Source organism: Pogoniulus pusillus, chromosome 33, assembly GCF_015220805.1.
Source record: "Pogoniulus pusillus isolate bPogPus1 chromosome 33, bPogPus1.pri, whole genome shotgun sequence".
NCBI classification, from domain to species: domain Eukaryota; kingdom Metazoa; phylum Chordata; class Aves; order Piciformes; family Lybiidae; genus Pogoniulus; species Pogoniulus pusillus.
This window is the reverse complement of record NC_087296.1, coordinates 9027928-9046731: the sequence shown is the minus strand read 5'-3', so window position 1 is coordinate 9046731 and position 18804 is coordinate 9027928. Positions and strand designations below refer to the sequence as shown.

Genomic DNA, 18804 nt, shown 5'->3' with positions numbered 1-18804 from the left:
TCTGCTACACCCAGGTCATTGCTGCTCCTCAGCACCTGGTGGTTCTGCTGCACCCGGGTCATTGCTGCTCCTCAGCACCTGGTGGCTCTGGGGCACCCGGGTCATTGCTGCTCCTCAGCACCTAGTGGCTCTGGGGCACCCGGGTCATTGCTGCTCCTCAGCACCCAGTGGTTCTGCTGCACCCGGGTCATTGCTGCTCCTCAGCACCCAGTGGTTCTGCTGCACCCGGGTCATTGCTGCTCCTCAGCACCTAGCGGCTCTGCTGCACCCGGGTCATTGCCGCTCCTCAGCACCTAGTGGCTCTGGGGCACCTGGGTCGCTGCTAATCCTCAGCACCTGGTGGCTCTGCTGCACCCGGGTCATTGCCGCTCCTCAGCACCTAGCGGCTCTGCTGCACCTGGGTCGCTGCTAATCCTCAGCACCTGGTGGCTCTGAGGCACCCGGGTCACTGCTGCTCCTCAGCACGTAGTGGCTCTGCTGCAGCTTGGTCACTGCTGCTCCTCGGCACCTTCGTTTTACATAATTTGGACGCGCAATACAGAGGGACCGCGGGAGCTAAACACTGATCCGCAGCCGAGGAAGCCTGTGATGACGGACGGGACCCAGCGCCCGGAATCAGCCAGGGCCGAGCCCCCCACCTCGGGGAGTGCGTGGCACAGCGACAGCCTGCCCGCAGCGCATCCGGGCAGCAGGTACGGCACAAGCCGCTCGGCTCCCCCGCGCCCCGCCGGCCTCTCGCGATGCTGCCAGGGGCCCTGCGAGACTCAGCGGCAGCGAGCGCCGCCGGTGCCTAAGGGCCGGGGCACGGCGGCGGGAGGCTAGCGGCCGCCTCAAGGTGATTCCCCCGGGGGCCGGAGAGCTCGGGTCCGGGGCAGGGAGCCGGCGAAAGCCACGCACGGTGACATCGCCTTCTGCAAGCCGTAGGGCCTGTCGGGGCCCAGGCGGCACTCCGCAGCCTGCGGCTGGGCCGAACGGGGAGTGCGGGGTGTGGGGACGGGGCCGGATCAGGCCAGGTCGGGTTGCGGGACACCTCGGAAGCGTGCTGCGGGTTTGAGTGGGGCCGGGGGAGGTGCTAGCCGCCATGTTAAACCGGTGCTTGTGGCGAACGGGTGCGAGGTGCCTTGGGGGAGCCCGGCCTTGCTGTTAACGGTAGCGTGAGGGATGGACCTGATCAGCTTTAGCCGCTTTTGACGCTTTCGGCTACTTTGCTACATGAGTTGCCTTAGAAACCTGGTTACTATCAATAGCGATCGGCAGCTGAACGGCAGCAGACGTCGAGAAGGGATGGGAATTGTCGCACCACTCGTGTTTCTGTGGACTGCTGTTGTTGGCTCGTTGCTGACATTGCTGGGGTGTTCTGTTGCTCAAATCCTTAAGCAAAGGCTCGTGTAAGGGTACCTTCTGCCTGCAGCAGGCTGCTTCTGAGCCCTCCCGTGGCGTTTCGTGGAAAATCTCATGGTTTTGGGGACGTAAAAGTGACAGTTTAAGGGATTTATGCTTTTGTTGGCGTCCTGGAGGGAGAAAAGCCTCGCAAACTACAGGGCCTTGTTCCTGTGTTTGCTTTGGTACAGATGTCTCACTTCACGAGTGAGGATGAAGCTCTGTTACAGTCCATGCTTAGACAGTTGCTGCAGAGCGTGAAGGAAAAAATCGCTGGAGCTCCATCAGCAGAATGTGCAGAAGAGATTCTCTTGCATTTGGAGGAAACAGATGAGAATTTTCACAAGTAAATGTTATTGCTGTTTGGAGTGTTTTGGAGGAGGTGCAATGCTCTGAATGATTTTATTCCTAGGAAACATTTAAGATTCGTATTACTGTGTGAATGTTTATGTGTTTACATATGTAAGTATTCCTTTCGCTGATCAGCCCTCAAAAGATGTTACTTTTAACATGAGTGTTGCCTTTTTGCTGAGGGGGTGGAAGCAATCCGTACACAGCTTTCCTCTTTAGATCAGTGAAACCATGGCAGCCATTCCTCTTTCTGGCGTGTGGGAATGTTGGTGATCTTTCTGAAGATACTTTATTTTCATAGGAAAAGTTCTAAGTTGTATTTAATAAAAAATCAAGTGGTGCTTTAAATGCAGAATGTAAGCGTTGTGAGAGAGTCATTGGACACTGGAATGGGCTGCCCGGGGAGGTGGTGGAGTCGCCGTCCCTGGGGCTGTTCAAGGCAGGACTGGACGTGGCACTTGGTGCCATGGTCTGGCCTTGAGCTCTGTGGTAAAGGGTTGGACTTGATGATCTGTGAGGTCTCTTCCAACCCTGATGATACTGTGATACTGTGACTATTTCTAGAGGTATTCTGGTCTTTTTCATGACCCATGGCCGAAACAGGTTAGTTTTCATGGAATGTCAGAAAGGTCATTTATTAGTGAGACCATCAGAAGGCTTTCTGCTTGACCCTTACCTCGTTGATCCATGCTGCAGGCTTCTTTCTTAGTAGTGCATGCTTTTCTGTTGTCCAGTATGCTAGTTCATAACAGCATTTTGATCTGCACTATTTTTTCCTCATGGCTATTTTACCTCAGTGATTTTAATCAGCTTTTGAGGCCTTTCTCCTTTGTTCCCACTTTGATGTAGAAAAGACTGAAACACAAGATCCTCTGAAAGCTAATGGAAAGGAAAATTGAATTAAGTTCAATGATTTTCATGCAGTAGTAGAAAACAGGATTTTAACTATATGAGTTGCATGTTTGCTGATGTAATTTTCTCTTAAGTGAAGCTCCAGAGTGATTTTAATACTTCATTTTATTTTTTTTTTCCTCTCCCATGGTTCTTTGTAAGCCCAACCAAATCAGTCTGACTTGATCCTGCATATGAAGTTGTTCTATCCTTGCTGAAATGTTTTCTTGTTACAAGCCATTTTTAAGGTGGAAAATGCTGCAGAAGATCAAGGCTAGAACATCAAGCAGACATACATTTTGTGACATAAATAATGATGTGATTGCTGTCTATTTCAGAGCAAAGCAAACCCTGCAAAACTATATACTCTGGAAATGTTAGTCATAGAAAAGAGGGAGGAAAGTTTATGAAAGCTTTCATTTAGCTGAGAGCTGAGTGTAGTTTCATTATTTGAGAAGTAAAAATCCAGCCTTGAATACAAATGAAAAAGCAAGTAAACATGTCTGTGTCTTTCTTGAAATACATTGTTGTTGCTTTCATTGAGCACAGAAGTTGTGGAGAAATGGAAATAAGGTGGAGAGGTTTGTACCTGATGGAATTTGAGGTAGGGAATCTAATGAGGAAGTATGTATCATGATACAAGAAATAATTTTCCATGCTTATTTGCTTTTTTAATGTAGTTTCTGATTTAGTTTTTTAATTGTGTTTTTAATATCCAAGAAAGGCTAAAGCTGATTTTATAGCTTTGAACTCTATGTGCATGGTGAACAGACTTTTTGCATTGAATTGTGCTCACTCTGTAGTTATCCAAATTAACACAAAGTGTTTGCACATGTGCATTTAATGTATGGCAGTACGGTGGTGCACCTGCTGTCTGCTTATGATTGCTTCTGTTTGCTTTGCCCTTTATACAAGTTTAAAGACTACCAAAAAATGTTTATATATTCTGAGCACTACATTTTACAATTTCTATAGCATATGCAGTACCTAAGGACCCAGCAGGAGTCTTCTATTTGAAATCTTTCTCTGATTACTCTTTCATTTAAACAAGTTTCACTGAATGTCTAATAATAAGAGCCCAAGTTTCTGTTTCCTTCCATTTAACTTGTACATATAATGACAAGTAGTTTGTCAGCTTGAGTGAGATCTTCTGCACACTGTCATGACACACAAACATTCATAAACCTTAGACATGCTCATGTGCTAGAATTTATAAATTATGTTTTCTGTGTTTCTTCTCATTTTGTATGTGCACTGCATAAATAATAATACCAGATGGGTATAGCATAAGACAGTGGTATGTGCAGGATGCTCCAAGTAGTGCTACTTGGAATTTTAATTTGAGATTTTAAGTCTGTGATTTTTGTCTGCAAAACCTTCACTTTTTTTCTCTGAGTAGATTTTTACATTTAGAAAAAGCACAAAAGGAAATTAGAAATCAATTGGGATTGTTTCCTCCTAGAATATGCTGATAATGACCATATCAAAGAAAATGAAGCTTTAATTTTTACACCATTGAAGTTTATTTCTCTACAAGTCATAAACCCTTACCTTAAAGTAACAGATTTCCTAGGAGAGAAGTTAGTGAAGGTTAATACTATGGTGAAAATGTTTGATGGTGAGCTGAGGGAAGTGTGCTACCTTTAAATTTTGTCTGTTTGTTGCAGCTATGAGTTTGTGAAATATCTTAGACAATATATAAATAACAATGTGGGACCTGTGATTGAAGAAGAAACAGAAAAATGTACAGCTGCTCAAAATCAAGGTGAAGTGTCTGGCTATGACACGCTTGTCCAACATGTTGCTAAGAGGACCCGTGAGTCCAAAGAGTGAGTATATACCTGCAGTTTGCATTTTTCTTTCTACCAAGTCTCTGTCTTCCTTTCTCATTTTTCAGAACTTGGTCTGAAAAATGAAGTCCTGAACCAGTGAGTGATTGGCCTTGGAATGGGCTGCCCAGGGGGGTGGTGGAGTTGCTGTCCCTGGAGGTGCCCAAGAAAAGACTGGATGGTGCACTTAGTGCTGTGGTCTAGTTGACTGGATAGGGCTGGGTGCTAGGTTGGAGTGGATGATCTTAGAGGTCTCTTCCAAGCTGGTTGATTCTATGATTCTATGCTTTGCTTTCAAAAATCAGTGCTAAGCAGTTCACTGCAACTTGTCTGGAATTAAGATTATGAGCTATTGCATGAAAGGATTTGTAATAAATCTACAAAGTTTATGAGGTATGTGGGGCCAGAGTTGAGTTCGGAGTAAGGTGTGAGAGAAGAGTCAGTACTTCATACAGTTTGTCTAACTACAAATGAGGGGAGACCTCATTGCTGTCTACAGCTCACTGAAGGGACATTGTGGAGAGGCTGCTGCTGATCTCTTCTTGCAGGCAATTGGGAGACAGAACAAGAGGGAATGGCCTCAGGCTGAGACTGGGTAGGTTTAGGTTAGATATTAGCAAAAAAACAGAGAGAGTGGTCAGGGACTGGAATGAGCTGCCCAGGGAGGTGGTGAAGTCACTGACCCTGGATGTGTTTAAGGATCATTTGGATGTGGTGCTTAGGGATATGGTTTAAGGTGAATCTTACAGAGTAGGGTTCTAAGTTGGACTTGGTGATCTCAAGGGGCTTTTCCAAACTGGACATTTATGCAATTCTAATGCATACTTTAAGGTGTGAAAAGATGGAGATGAATTAAATAAAATTCAGTTGTGATATGGAAGTTGGGATGGAGGAAAATTTGATTTATCAGGAAATAAGGGTTGAGAATTTCCTTAGTTATAGGTGAAAAGTCTGCATGACAATACTGTTTTCTAAAAACTTAACCCAAAAATTAGAATATATGTCGTTTTTTTTAAGATTTCTTCCTTGGGATGTAGCCATGTGTCCTTTGAGACTGGTGTGTTCAGTCAGATCTCCTTTCATTGACTAGTTTAAAAGTGGAAGTTTTATTTTAATGTGCATATAAAGAGATTTCTGTAGTGCTGTCTGTGTAGTGTAGAATTGGTATGTGGAACAGCTGTGTGTAATGATCCAAGGTTTTTTGACTCAGAATGTGTGAATGTCAGGAATCAGTACGTGTAGAAGGTATCCCTGCCAATGACAGGGTGGGGTTGGACCTACATGATCTTTAACATCTTTTCCACTCAAATCAATTTACGAATCTATAAATTCAGTGAATTTGGGTCTAGCACTAGTGCCACATTGAGTTTTTCACGAGTCAGTGACTGAAATAACTTTTAATTAGTCATTTTTGTACTCTTTAATATTAAAATTGCCTTTACTTTGAAGATACAGAGAAATGATGCACGCCTTGAAGAATGTCATGATGGTTGTGGTAGAATCTTTGATCAACAAGTTTGAGGAAGATCGGATGCATAATAAGGAGCTGGATAGTAAAACAAAGAAAGAGCAGCAGAGTGGCTGTTACGCAGACAACTGCTCTGACAGTGACTCCTCCTTCAACCAAGTACAGTGTGTTTTCTTTCCCTCTTACAAAATAAACATGATACTCCAAAACTCTTTAAGTTTTCCTCAGTGGAATTTGAGAATAGCCCTAGAAAAAAATTCACCTAGTCTATTTTTGTTATATCCTAAACCAAGTTAACTACCTTTCCTTGAAGGACTACGGTTATACTGTTTATCTGACCTTCAGTCAGCATGTGCTAGGTGGGATTAATATGCAAGCTGTGCATAGAAAAAGATAAAATAATGGTAAAAGCTATATATTGTCTAACCTTTTGTGATTTTACTATAGGAGCCAAGTAGTGTGCAGTTAATTTCCAGACTACTGCACTGTGTTCTGACTGAATAAATAACTACTTGAAGTGAAGTTGTAGCAAGGCAGGGGTCAGGCTCTTCTCCCCATCAACTTGTGACAAGACGAGAGGGCATGGCCTGAAGCTGCACCAAGGGAGGGTTAGGTTGAATGTTAGGAAGCACTTCCTCTTGGAAAGGTTAATTAGACACTGGAACGGCCTGTCCAGGGAGGTGGTGGAGTTGCTGTCCCCAGAGGTGTTTAAGGAAAGATTGGATGTGGTACTCAGTGACATGGTCTAGTCAGTGTGATGGCATTAGGTCATAGGCTGGACTTGATGATCTCAGAGGTCTGTTCCAGCCTCAATAAATCTGTGGTTCTGCAAAATAAAGAATTTTTGTGAAGACACAGGAAACTCAAGCAAAGCAAAATATATCAGGGTCATTTTGTTGCTGTAAACTTGACTTTAAGCAAAGGGCATAAAACATCCAGAATGTTGACTTCACTGTTAAATTAGTTTAAATGTAAAAGTCCTAATTATAAGAAGTAAATGAGATATGAGAAGGATTGATAATTTTAATCTGCTGCTGTTCAGTTTAATCAAATATACTTATGATCGTTTATAATGTGTTACAGAGTTACACATTCATGAATCAAGAACAATTGCAGCTGCTTGTAGAAAGGCTTGACCCTATTCAGCCTAAAGAAGTAAGTCTAAAAGAAGAAATAAGATGTTAACAGGCATGAATATTTGTGACATACTGGAAAACAGACTGTATGTGCTTAAGAGTTGATATGTGCCTTTGTTGGTTCATATATCTTGGCTTCAGTGCAGCTAATGCTCTGCAGTGCAATATTTCACTGTTGATAACCATCTGGTTGAGTAGCTGGTGTTGCAGGAAGTATCTTAGTGTTTTTTTTAGGAGTGTGTCTGCTATACATGGACATCTTTAGGTTGGAAAAAAATGTTCTGTGAGAAATAAAAGTTACTGAAGTTTATTTTCCTGTTTATGTGCACCTTGCCCTTCTTGGTAACTTCTGTGTTGCCCTTTATGTTACCCCTGTCAGAAGAAAAAGATGCCTCCTGATTTGCCAACAAGCTGTTGCCAGATGGAATATGTAAAATCCAAGTTAAGTTTGCCTTCCTGTCGGTATCAGTAACTAATTTAGGTCTCTAACCACCAATCAGCACCAGCTGCTGATGTTCTTGGAGCTTAAGGAAACATCATTTTGAGAGTGCTGTCTCGGTAACACTTGTTTGGGATCGTCTGGTGGTTGCAAAAGGCGTAGTAGAGGAAAATGTATAAATATCGTGACCAAGTTTTATTAGGAAACCAGGTAAAAAGTCTGATGCCAGTAAATGTTGTTAAAGCTTTCTACAGTTTCAGTGGTATGAAATAAATTCCTAGAGATTACAGTCATCTATGAATAGAATGAGGGGGGAAAAAAAGGGTATTTGAAATTTAGATTATAATGCTGATGAAAATACAGCAGTAAAACCTAGTGTCTAATAACTCTGTTTTCAGTTTCCTCACTGATGTTTTAGAGAGCTGCTAGGCACATTTGAATCATATGGGGATAGTTTCCCATCTTCCCTCATAACAAAGGATTTGATTACAAGCAGAAAGCAGAACATAATCCTTGCATCCAGTATTGGAAACCTATATGCAATGTTTTTGCTGCTTCTTCAGATACATGCTGGCTGGTTTGTGTGTTTATATTCTCAGTGATGTAGGTTTTGTTTAAATAATCATAAAAATAGCCAGAGGTAAATATTTTGGAGATCTTTATCTGTTCTATAGCCAGCCTTGTTCCTTCCCTCTCCTCTCCTTTCCCTTCCCTCCTTCCCCCTACTTCCTTTTCTGTTGTAAATTCCGTAATTGAGAGGTTGCTGTGAACAGATCTGGGATGTTTGTCTTTTTGACCACTCAGGTTCGCCAAGAAGCGCTGCAGACTCTCTGCTTGGCCTCTCCCTCTGATGTACTGAACTCCGAGGGCTGGCCAAACCTGCGAAAGCATCTCACTGTGTCTCTGTCAGATCCTGATGCAACGTTCAGTGTAAGCTGATCTTCTCTAAAGGGTACTGAAGAGGAGTAAGAGGTTACATATGCAAGCAGTCTGGCAGGGTCCCAGAATATTCTATAATTTGTGTATGTGTCACATAAACTCTTCTTGAAGTAAAAGAACTGATTCCAGGAGGTCATTTAAAGGATCATAAAGGGATTTCAGTAGGACTTTTAGGCACTGAAGTACTTTTAGTAGGAAGAGGTTTGAATATCTTCTACCAAATGGACATGTGGAAAAGAAAAACCTGACAAAACTCTTCTGTAAAACATGTCATGTTACTGTTTCCCCTTCAAGTGGAGTATGTGCTCCATGATGATGAGAAAATGGTGCATAATAATGCACGGACACTGTTGAAGGGACAAATAGCAACTGTTTAAACTACTTTTTGATCATTCATTATTCCAACTGAGCCTTTTAAATCGCTTTCTTTGAATTGTAAAGCGATTACCAAATGAATAGGAAAGTTACCTAAGCTGCTGTCATGTATTTCTCTTTTGGGTTGCAAGGGCTACAATTTCTTTTAAAACTGTGCTAGTTAACAGTCACTGGTGCATTTAATAATAGATAAACATTCATGTCACTGGCAGAGTACAATAATACTCTCTGATTTACCACTTTGTGTCTCAGTGAGTCTTTGCATTGTTGCTGCCAGTTAAAGTATTTGAGTAAAATTTCTTCTAGGCTGTAGGTTTCTGTGATTCCAAACTGTATTACAGAATATAATTAACATCTATAGACATACCTGGGCAATACATAAAATCAAGAACAATGCCACTGCCTATTGACTGTTGTGCAATAATACAGAGCTACACAAGTGTTTGATGTGTTAACTTTTCCTTCCTTAGGAGAAAATTCTTAGGTTCTATGCAAAAACCTTTTCTTCTTCTCCGTTTAACATGACAAGAGATGTCTATACAAGTTTAGGTATGTGCATTTAATTACATTTAAGACTTTGTGAGTCATGTGCTTCCTGCAAGCCAGTTAACTTGGATTGCAAAGCTATATGACACAGTTTGGTTTATTACGATTGCCTTAGGGGTGAAGCTTTTGTATTTGTTCTGTTTTAGCAAAACACTTGGAGTTGTACTTTCTTTCTGGAGAATATTCTCTTCGCATTTCAGCTGGTCTGGATGTGTCCAACACAAATATATATCGGTTGCTTAAAAAGGTATAAATGAATTGTCTGTACCTTTTTTTTCATCGTTACTGTACCATGATCTCAAGTTGTGGCGGGGGAGGTCTAGACTGGATGTTAGGAGGCAGTTCTTCACAGAGAGAGTGATTTCCCATTGGAATGGGCTGCCCAGGGAGGTGGTGGAGTTGCAGTCCCTGGAGGTGTTGAAGCAAAGCCTGGATGAGGCACTTAGTGCCATGATCTGGTTGATTGGCTAGGGCTGGGTGCTAGGTTGGACTGGCTGATCTTGGAGGTCTCTTCCCACCTGCTTGATTCTATGATTCTATGATTTTGCATTGTTTTTGTAATTGGAAGAATTATGTTTTCAGGTCCGCCTTTTAAATGAATACCAAAAAGAAGCTCCCTCCTCCTGGATTCGTCATCCAGAGAAGTATGTCACCTTCAAAAACCTGTCCCTGCTTCTTAATCCGATGATTTTTTAACACATAATTAGATGCAGCATATAATTTTAGTGAGAGGTGGTTGCAGAATGTACAGATGAGAGAAAACTAAAAATAGAAGGTGGGATAGGTGGAATACTAAGGTTGTAGCCATGGGTCATATCAAGCTGCTTTGCTTAGCCTTTGAAGTGATTTAAGTGCTTTTTAACACAAGTAATTTACTTGTTTTATGAAGTAACAGGTGTAGTATTTAGCACTACAAAATCCAGAAAGTACTGTGTGTTAGTACTCATTCATGGTAACATAAAGAATGAATTTCTTTACAAGAGCAAGTTAATGTTTATGATAATATGTGTCAATATGATAGTATTTATTTATTGAACAACAAGGTTTTGCAATAGATTTGTTCCTGAATGTTACAGGTAGAAAAGCTTAAGTGTTTTTTTTCCTCTTTTTTCCCCCCCTGTTTGTGTTGTAAGGTACATGGAAGAAGTAGTGGAGAGTACCTTGTCACTTTTGTCAGTAAAATGTGAGCCTAATCATCCCACCTCTTCAGATTTTTTGGGTCCAGTCTACTTCTTGGCTCTGCTGGACATCAAAGCAGTATGGTTTAAAAAGTGGACGGTAAGCAGAGGAAACAAAGACCAACACCAACAACCCATAACTTGTCCATGTTTATTTCTGACATGTATTTTGAACAGTTTGATATATGTCTGTTCTTATCACAGATGTATTGTATGCTGATAACAACCTACAGTGAGCACTATAACAATGGAAATCTTGGGATTCTTTTAGTTGTTTGTGCCCTTTGTCCTCTAACACAATTCTCTCCCTTAATTTCTATTCAGTTAATAGTTTATTTTGAATTTCTGGGAACTTAAGTGCACTTTGTGACATTCATTCCTTTGTCATAACTGACTGACAGCCATCAAAAGATGCAAATATTTTTCTGGAAGAACAGATGAGCATGGAAGCAGTTATATATGTGACAGACTGCATGCATCTTGCTGCAGTGGATATTAGAGGGTTTTTGCAGCCTACCATGTCTAAGCTTATAATTAAGGATTTACATAGAATCGTAGCTTGGACAGATTCACTCTGAAATGGGTCAAGAACTGGCTGGAGGGACAGGCTCTGAGAGTGGTGGTGAATAGTGCCACATCCAGTTGGCAGGCAGTCTCTAGTGGTGTCCTCCAAGGATCAGTGTTGGGCCCAGTCCTGTTCAACATCTTTATCGATGATCTGGACCAGGGAATTGAGTCCAGCATCAGTAAGTTTGCAGATGACACCAATCTAGGAACAGGTGTGGATCTATTAGAGGGTAGGAGTGCCCTGCAGAGGGACCTTGGCAGGCTGGATGGGTGAGCAGAGGCCAATGGGATGAGATTTAACAAAGTCAAGTGCGGAGTTCTACACTTTGGACGCAACAACCCCAAGCAGCACTACAGGCTGGGGATGGAGCGGATGAGAGCAGCCAGGTTGGCTGCAGGTTGGACTGGATGGTCTTGGAGGTCTCTTCCAACCTGGTTGATTCTATGATAGACTTGTTTGGGTTGGAAGGGACCACTAAAGGTCGGTCATCTAGTCCAACCTCCTCTACAGTAATCAGGGACATCCTCAACTAGATCAGATTGCCCAAAGCCTTGTTGAACCTGACCTTGGATTCTCCAGGAATGAGGCCTGAACCACCTCACTGGGCAGCTTGTTCCGTTGTTTATCACCCTCATGGCAAAGAACTTGTTCTTAATATCCAATCTAAATCTCCTCTAATTTCAAACCATCACCCCGATCCTATCTCTACAGGCCTCTGTAACAGTCCCTCTGTAGCCCTCTTGTCGGCTCCCTTCACGTACTGGAAAGCTGCTATTAGGTGTCCCTTCAGGCTGAACAAACCAGCTCTGTCAGCCTGTCCTCATAGGAGAGGTTTTCCAGCCCCCTTACCATTTTCATGGTCATCCTGTAGACTGCTCCATCAGGTCCATGTCCTTGTATTGAGGCACCAGAGCTGAATGCAGTACTCCAGGCGAGGTCTTACCAGAACAGAGTAGAGTGTCAGAATTGGCACTCTTGGTGTACTCTGGAATGCTAAACCCCATAATTTATCATTTCAGCACAGTTACTGTTTTCCTGGGTTACTGCATGTTCTGCTACACATTTTCCTAATGATAGGATTTATTGTTTGGTCATCTTAAATGTGCTGCAAACAAAAGGCTCATTGGAGCATCACAGTAGTTTACACAAAGTGGACTTGGATCCACTGAATAGGTTCTGTACACAGGGTCTCTAATACAACAGAATCAGAGATAATTTCTGCTTTTTAATTAAAAAATGAAATACATTTGAAGTTGATATTAAGTCTCCTTTGTCATTTTAGCATGCATATTACAGCAGAACAGTGGTACTTAGGCTTTTGGAAAAGAAATACAAATCTTTGGTAAGTACTTCCCAAGGCAAATTGGAACTTCCTGCTTTGCACATTGTGGTTTGCACCTTTTTTTCCCTCTTTTTTTCCCCTTTTGTCAGAGCTGTTCCATATTGTTTAGCTAGATGAGCCTTTTTGGAGTGTAATTGGTTTTTAAAGATGTCTTTGCCTAAATGAATTGCTGTTAAGAGCAAAGAAGGGGGTGTGACTAGTCTTGAGTAAGGGGAAATTTGTATGTATTACAACAGATACTGAAGTAAGATTATTATTGGGTTGGGTGATAAGGTTGGACTGGATGATCTTGGAAGTGTCTTCCAACCTATTGATTCTGTGATTCCATGATTTATTGTAAAATAGCAGATACTTGACTATTTTCTACTTTTTCTCCACAGATTAATGCAGCTGTCCAGCAATGTCTTGATTATTTTGAATTTTGCAAGACATCAGCTAATAAAAATTTCAGAGCCAGTAACTTCTCCTGGCAGCACTGTAGTGAGTATCTTTGCATGCCTGATATTATATGTATACCTGCATTCTCTATGTCTTTGAGCATACTACCTCAAGAGGAAGATGTTCTATCCTTTTCTTCCCCAAAATATACTATGTTTGTCTTCTGAGAGAACACTCATAGCAGTGGTTGGTTACTTAAGTTGTCTGTCTCTATAGCAGGTTGTCCACTTACGTTGCTGGAGTAGCAAGGTACTGTAAACTAAACTAAGAGTCCAGTTCTCATTTTTGAGTTTTATGTTACAGGTGATAAAGAGAACATTTCCTACACTGGACCAGAATTGCAGTATGTGTATTCTGTTCATTCCCTGTGCCTTTTGGGAAGATTGCTAATATATAAGGAAAGCCAAAGTCTCTTTCCAGTACAACTGAAAACTAGAAAAGGTAAGGGGAGGGCTGAGGAAAATTGAACCTGTTGAATAACACTTCATCCATACTTGATACATGTTGTAACTGCAATATTGTGGACATTATAGGACTGTTCAGCAATTCTGTGCCTAAACCTTTCTTAAAAAGTACTATGGGTATTTCTGAGCATCAGCAGAGGTTTTTAATCTGTGACACATGTGACTGAATAGATTGCATTTGTCCTTAGTTGAATATATTTCATTTCATGTTGAAGGAGAGTTGGATCAGTGTGTAAGTGATTCAATCTTTCTCACTGTGAGTAATATCTTTTGTCAAACCATTTGATTTGGAAAGGAGACATGTCCAGGAACCAAAACATTTCTAGCTGTGACACAAAATCAAGTTAATTGCAAATTGAAAACAATTGCTCTAAGCTTAATCTATTAATATATTAAAAATTAAACAGTGGTAGAGGAACAGAGGTGTTAATTAAGTCTAGAAAGCATAAGATAGAGAAGCCCTTGGACATGCAGAGAAATCTGCATGCAGGGCTGGCAAGTCTCTGAAAACAGCTGTATTGGACTGGATGATCTCCAGAAATCCCTTCCAACCCCTACCATTCTATGAATGTTTCTATCATTTCTGTGTAGGATTGAAAACATTACTGAATACTACTTCTGAGACTTGTCATTTGAAGGTGTTTTGTCCCTCTTGTTTGAAGATCAGGACTTAATGGATCCAATGTAGAGCAACTGTGAAGAAGAAACAGTTACTAATAGAGGGCTTTTGTCACTTATGGATTATCTGTATAACACCATTCAAACAGTGATCCATTGGTGATAGCTGCTTTTCTCTCTCCCCACCAAAACTAACAGTCTCACCATCTGTTTTCTTAATAGTGTCTTTCTTTCTCAGCTTTGTACATAGCAACTCTTACCTCACAAATTGTCTGATTTATTAGCATAATTACACTAAACTCAGAGCAGTAGTTCCTAGTCTCCTTTTAGCTGCAAATTCATTGCTTTGTTTCAGACCCGAGGAATTGCTGCCTTACAGCTTGTCTCTTTTCCAGTTGTATCACTGATCCTAATAGTCAGGTAAAGCTTTTCCACATAGTGTTGTGTAATCAGCATTCTCAAACTTTGGCTGCCATTTCACTGCCTGCCTGTTGCACTGGAAGACCTGGTAAAATTTTAACTGGCTCAACTGGGAGCAAGAAATTTAGGCTCGAGGTGAGGAGAAAGTTCTTCACTGAGAGAGTCATTGGCTACTGGAATGGGCTGCCCGGGGAGGTGGTGGAGTCGCCGTCCCTGGAGCTGTTCAAGGCAAGGTTGGACGTGGCACTTGGTGCCATGGTCTAGCCTTGAGCTCTGTGGTAAAGGGTTGGACTTGATGATCTGTGAGGTCTCTTCCAACCTTGGTGATACTGTGATACCTTGGCAGGTCCCAGGGACGTGCATGTCCTTTGTACATATGTTGATTTCCTCCATAAGACAAAGCATTTCTTATATATATTTACAAAATCCATTTTAGTTGTGATATTAAAGTTACACTTTAATCTGCAGAGCACTTTCTTGTTCTCTTTTTTGTTTCTCTTTACTAGATGGTGTATCCATAACTGATCTGTTGGTATTATTCGCTCAGCTTATTTATTACTCTCCAAGTTCCCCAAAGACAGCTTTGGCAGTGCATACAGGTGAATATTTATTTTTTAATGTCTGCTAATATATATATATAATTACTAGGTGGCAGGTGGTAATTTCTTCTGCAATTTTTAAGTTGGATCTGTTATTTATTCAGATTTTTCTTTCCCCTTCCACTGTTACTGTTTCTTCTTCCCTCTAACTGTGGTGAATTGGTGCTTAACAAAATCCTAAGTCAGAAGCATCTACATAAGCCATATATATATATACGTTTTTGTAACCTAAAATATAAATAAATACTTCTTGTGTTTGCCAGAAAATTACTCTACTGAAAGTCTTGTTATGGAAATTCTGCAAGCTCTTTGTGATCAAACAGGATGTGCTGCTGAATGTTTGTACACGGACTCAGTGATAGATGCCCTGCTTCACCCTGTTCAAAGTTTGCTGAGTGACAAAAAGGTTTGTAATAGTTTTCCAAATAATTTCTTTAAATCCATAGAATATCAACAATTTTTTCTGTATTTTGTATGTAGATATTTAATTTATTCACATGGTGTTGAGGTCCAAAGAACAGAGATCAACAGTATCTCTGTCCAGGGGAGTAAGATCTGTTCTTACAGGTTTCTGTGTTATGAAATAAAGGTACAAGCAAGACCAGATAGCACCACAAAACTATTTATTAAAGTTGGACAAAACAGAGGGAGAGAGAGAAGGAAGAGAGAGAGAGATAAAGACAACAACAGAGAAAAAGAGAAGCAGCAGAGAGGGCAAAGAGCAGGGATTATATTACCATCAGCCTCAGATGGGGGGAAAGAGACCGGTGCATGGCCCAGGGATGATCTGTGTTTGTCAGGAGTTCTTCTGGGGGAGGTGCAGCTCTGGTGGTGGTCTGGTGGAGGTCCACACTTTGGCAGGCTTTGCTCATGTCTTTTTATACAGTTTTTTTAGATCAGTGTCCAGGTGCATCTCCCCAGGAAATCTTCCTGTGTATTCATGCATTCAGCGGGGTCCTGCGGCAGTACCGGGGTGGGGGGAGGGCTTCTGCTCCCTCCCTGCGCTGCTTACTTGTCCATCCCTGAATACACATAAGCCTTTTCTCTTTGGGGTAGCTGACATAAGATGTACACATCCTGGGCATTCAAGCCAGACTGAGGTCCAGGAATTTCCTCTAAGGCATTGTCTGTTGATTTGCATCCCTAAGGCATTGGACATCAGTGATGAAGGTTTCTGTGATGGCTTTTGAACATCGGCAGCTTTCCTATTTTGTGTAAGCCATCAGCAAGGTGACCTTCAGATTCTGCATACACAGGCCAGGCTTTAATGAGCAGCTTTCACAAAAGCATGCAATTTAAAACTTTTTTTCTTCAATTTTTTTTTTCCCCTCTTCCAAATAGGTGCATATAAATTGTCTTGAAACCACTTTAACCGATGTAGCTGATATTCTGGCAAGAATTGCTGCTGTAGAGGATGGTCTTTCTGTTCTTCTTTATGGAGAAAATGAAAAAACTGCCAAAGAAGATAGGTAAGAGTTCATTAATGAATGATATTAGTGAGTACTTCAATGAATTGCATCAGTCTTGTCAGGCCACACCTTGAGTACTGTGTCCAGTTCTGGGCTCCTCAGTTCAAGAGAGATGTTGAGGTGCTGGAAGGTGTCCAGAGAAGGGCGACAAAGCTGGTGAGGGGCCTGGAACACAAACCCTATGAGGAGAGGCTGAGGGAGCTGGGGGTGTGCAGCCTGCAGAAGAGGAGGCTCAGGGCAGACCTCATTGCTGTCTACAACTACCTGAAGGGACATTGTAGCCAGGTGGGGTTGGTCTCTTCTGCCAGGCAACCAGCAATAGAACAAGGGGACAGAGTCTCAAGTTGTGCCGGGGAAAGTATAGGCTGGATGTCAGGAGGAAGTTGTTGGCAGAGAGAGTGATTGGCATTGGAATGGGCTGCCCAGGGAGGTGGGTGGTGGAGGCACAGTCCCTGGAAGTGTTGAGGAAAAGACTGGATGAGGCACTTGGTGCCATGGTCTGGTTGACTGGATGGGGCTGGGTGCTAGGTTGGCCTGGATGATCTTGGAGGTCTCTTCCAACCTGGTTGATTCTATGATTGATTCTTATGGGACTTAATTGCTCTTTTTTCATTTGTCTCTAACATTGTATGCTTTGTGTTTGGAGTAAAATATTAACAAGTACAGTAGTATTTGTTTTGGAGCATACATTAGAGAGACTTTTCTGTGTGTAAGCAGGTGAAATGACAATGTAAAGAAATACTTTTATTATTCTGTGGTTTAATTGATTTTCTTACATGTGAGAGCTTCCCTTTCTCTCAGTGTAGTTCCATTATATTCATTGTGCTGCTGTTCGGGCCAAAAGCCTTTCCTTTTCCTTTGTTTTTAGAATAAATATTTTAACCTAATTTATTGAAAGTAGCATTTATTGATGTAGCATTCACTTTTCAGTACTTCTAATAGAGAAATATCTTGTACCAGAAGCTGACACTTGTATCTCTGTACCTAACTTAGGATCTGTATGATCTCATGGACAGTACATTTAGTCCATGCTTTAAGCAGGGCAGCAAAATAAGAGACTAGCCTTTAAAAATCTCCAAGCTGCAGATAGTGAAAATGTTTGGCATGTATGTCTTCTAAGTGGGAGAGACACAGATGTTGCAGATGTTTTTAATGGAATTTGAACTAAAAAAGTAGTCTTTTGGAGAAAGAGTTGTCCTTTGCATTGCAAATCTAGAAGAGTTCAGAAGGAGGCCTCAGATGGGAAAGGTGAAGAACAAAAATGTTACCTTGTAGTGATAGCCATAACACTAATTAAACAGAAGCTAGAATAATTGTCTTGTTAGTCTTCCTAACTGGGCTGTTGTAATAAAACACCCAGTCTAGCCTACTCCTGGCTTTGTAGGATAGATAGCAAAGATTTTGGGTGCATTTTTGCTTTTTGTAGACCTGTAGGCAAAGTAAAATCACTTAATGTACAGTTAATTTCTTCTGATTGGTGTTGCACGTCATAATATAGTTGGCTTCTCCATATTGAGTCATAGTTTCTTCTAGGAAAAATTAAATATGTGTAGTCAGAGGATTTGTTTCAGGGCTTATTGATGAATGCAAACCAACATTTAAAAAGTGTCATTTTATTTCCAGTCCTACAGCTGTTCATGTAATTGTTCAGTTTACAAAGAGACTCCTTCGTGACGACATTTCTCTTTTATCTGGATCCGAGCTTTTGCCAGTTGTTAAAGGAGCTTTCATTTTTGTATGTCGTCAGATGTACAGAACTTGTGAAGGTCTGCAGATGCTAATTCCTTATGGTTTGCATGAATCTATTGCAGAGGCCTGGAAAAAGGTAATTCTTGGTTTGAATTGGGAAAACTGGAAGAAAAATCTTCCTGTCTTTGTTCAGTTTGAAAATATGAGTACATTTCTGGGGTAGCAAAAGGGGTGGATTTTGGTGTACTCTGCTCAAGCAGTAGTGAAAGTCATTTTAATGGTTAAACTGGTAATTTGTTTCCTTTGTTTTACACATCTCCTGGAGTTTTATGACATGGAAAAACAGACTTTTTGGCAAATTCTGCTGTAATTCTGGGATAGATGATAATAAAATGGGAACTTAGCAGATGTAAGACAACTGACTAGTTTAATGGAGGAATCTTCTGTGGATTTATTAGATCATGTTTATAAGAGTAAATTAATGACTGCTCACATTCATTTGAATGATGCAGTTTGATTTTTATGCCTAGAAAAATGAAACAAATCATTCATCTTCATACAGTGGTTTTCATGTCAAGGATTTTAAAATGTAATTTAAATTAGAAGCTCCATTAGATATAAAAATATGTGTGTGTGTATATATATATTTATGCCTGCATCTCTAA

General features: G+C 41.3%; 1 protein-coding gene across 4 annotated transcripts in view; it reads left to right on the top strand.

Annotated features, from left to right (window-relative positions):
* The first annotated feature begins 622 nt into the window (after positions 1 to 622).
* The window catches only part of TBC1D32 (TBC1 domain family member 32), a 62859-nt gene continuing 44677 nt past the window's right edge, over positions 623 to 18804 (top strand). For 3 of the 4 annotated variants that reach the window (XM_064170378.1, XM_064170376.1, XM_064170379.1), the window contains exons 1-17: positions 750 to 835; positions 1572 to 1726; positions 4290 to 4451; positions 5901 to 6078; positions 7003 to 7074; positions 8299 to 8424; positions 9279 to 9357; positions 9501 to 9601; positions 9937 to 9998; positions 10488 to 10632; positions 12383 to 12442; positions 12823 to 12922; positions 13184 to 13321; positions 14889 to 14981; positions 15245 to 15387; positions 16323 to 16450; positions 18074 to 18275. In XM_064170378.1, coding sequence (XP_064026448.1) covers positions 1572 to 1726; positions 4290 to 4451; positions 5901 to 6078; positions 7003 to 7074; positions 8299 to 8424; positions 9279 to 9357; positions 9501 to 9601; positions 9937 to 9998; positions 10488 to 10632; positions 12383 to 12442; positions 12823 to 12922; positions 13184 to 13321; positions 14889 to 14981; positions 15245 to 15387; positions 16323 to 16450; positions 18074 to 18275 — 1944 coding nt within the window. In that variant the 5' untranslated portion in view covers positions 750 to 835. Of the gene's footprint in view, positions 693 to 749; positions 836 to 1571; positions 1727 to 4289; positions 4452 to 5900; positions 6079 to 7002; positions 7075 to 8298; positions 8425 to 9278; positions 9358 to 9500; positions 9602 to 9936; positions 9999 to 10487; positions 10633 to 12382; positions 12443 to 12822; positions 12923 to 13183; positions 13322 to 14888; positions 14982 to 15244; positions 15388 to 16322; positions 16451 to 18073; positions 18276 to 18804 lie in introns of those variants that run through there. The other variant, XM_064170377.1, reaches the window with a different exon arrangement.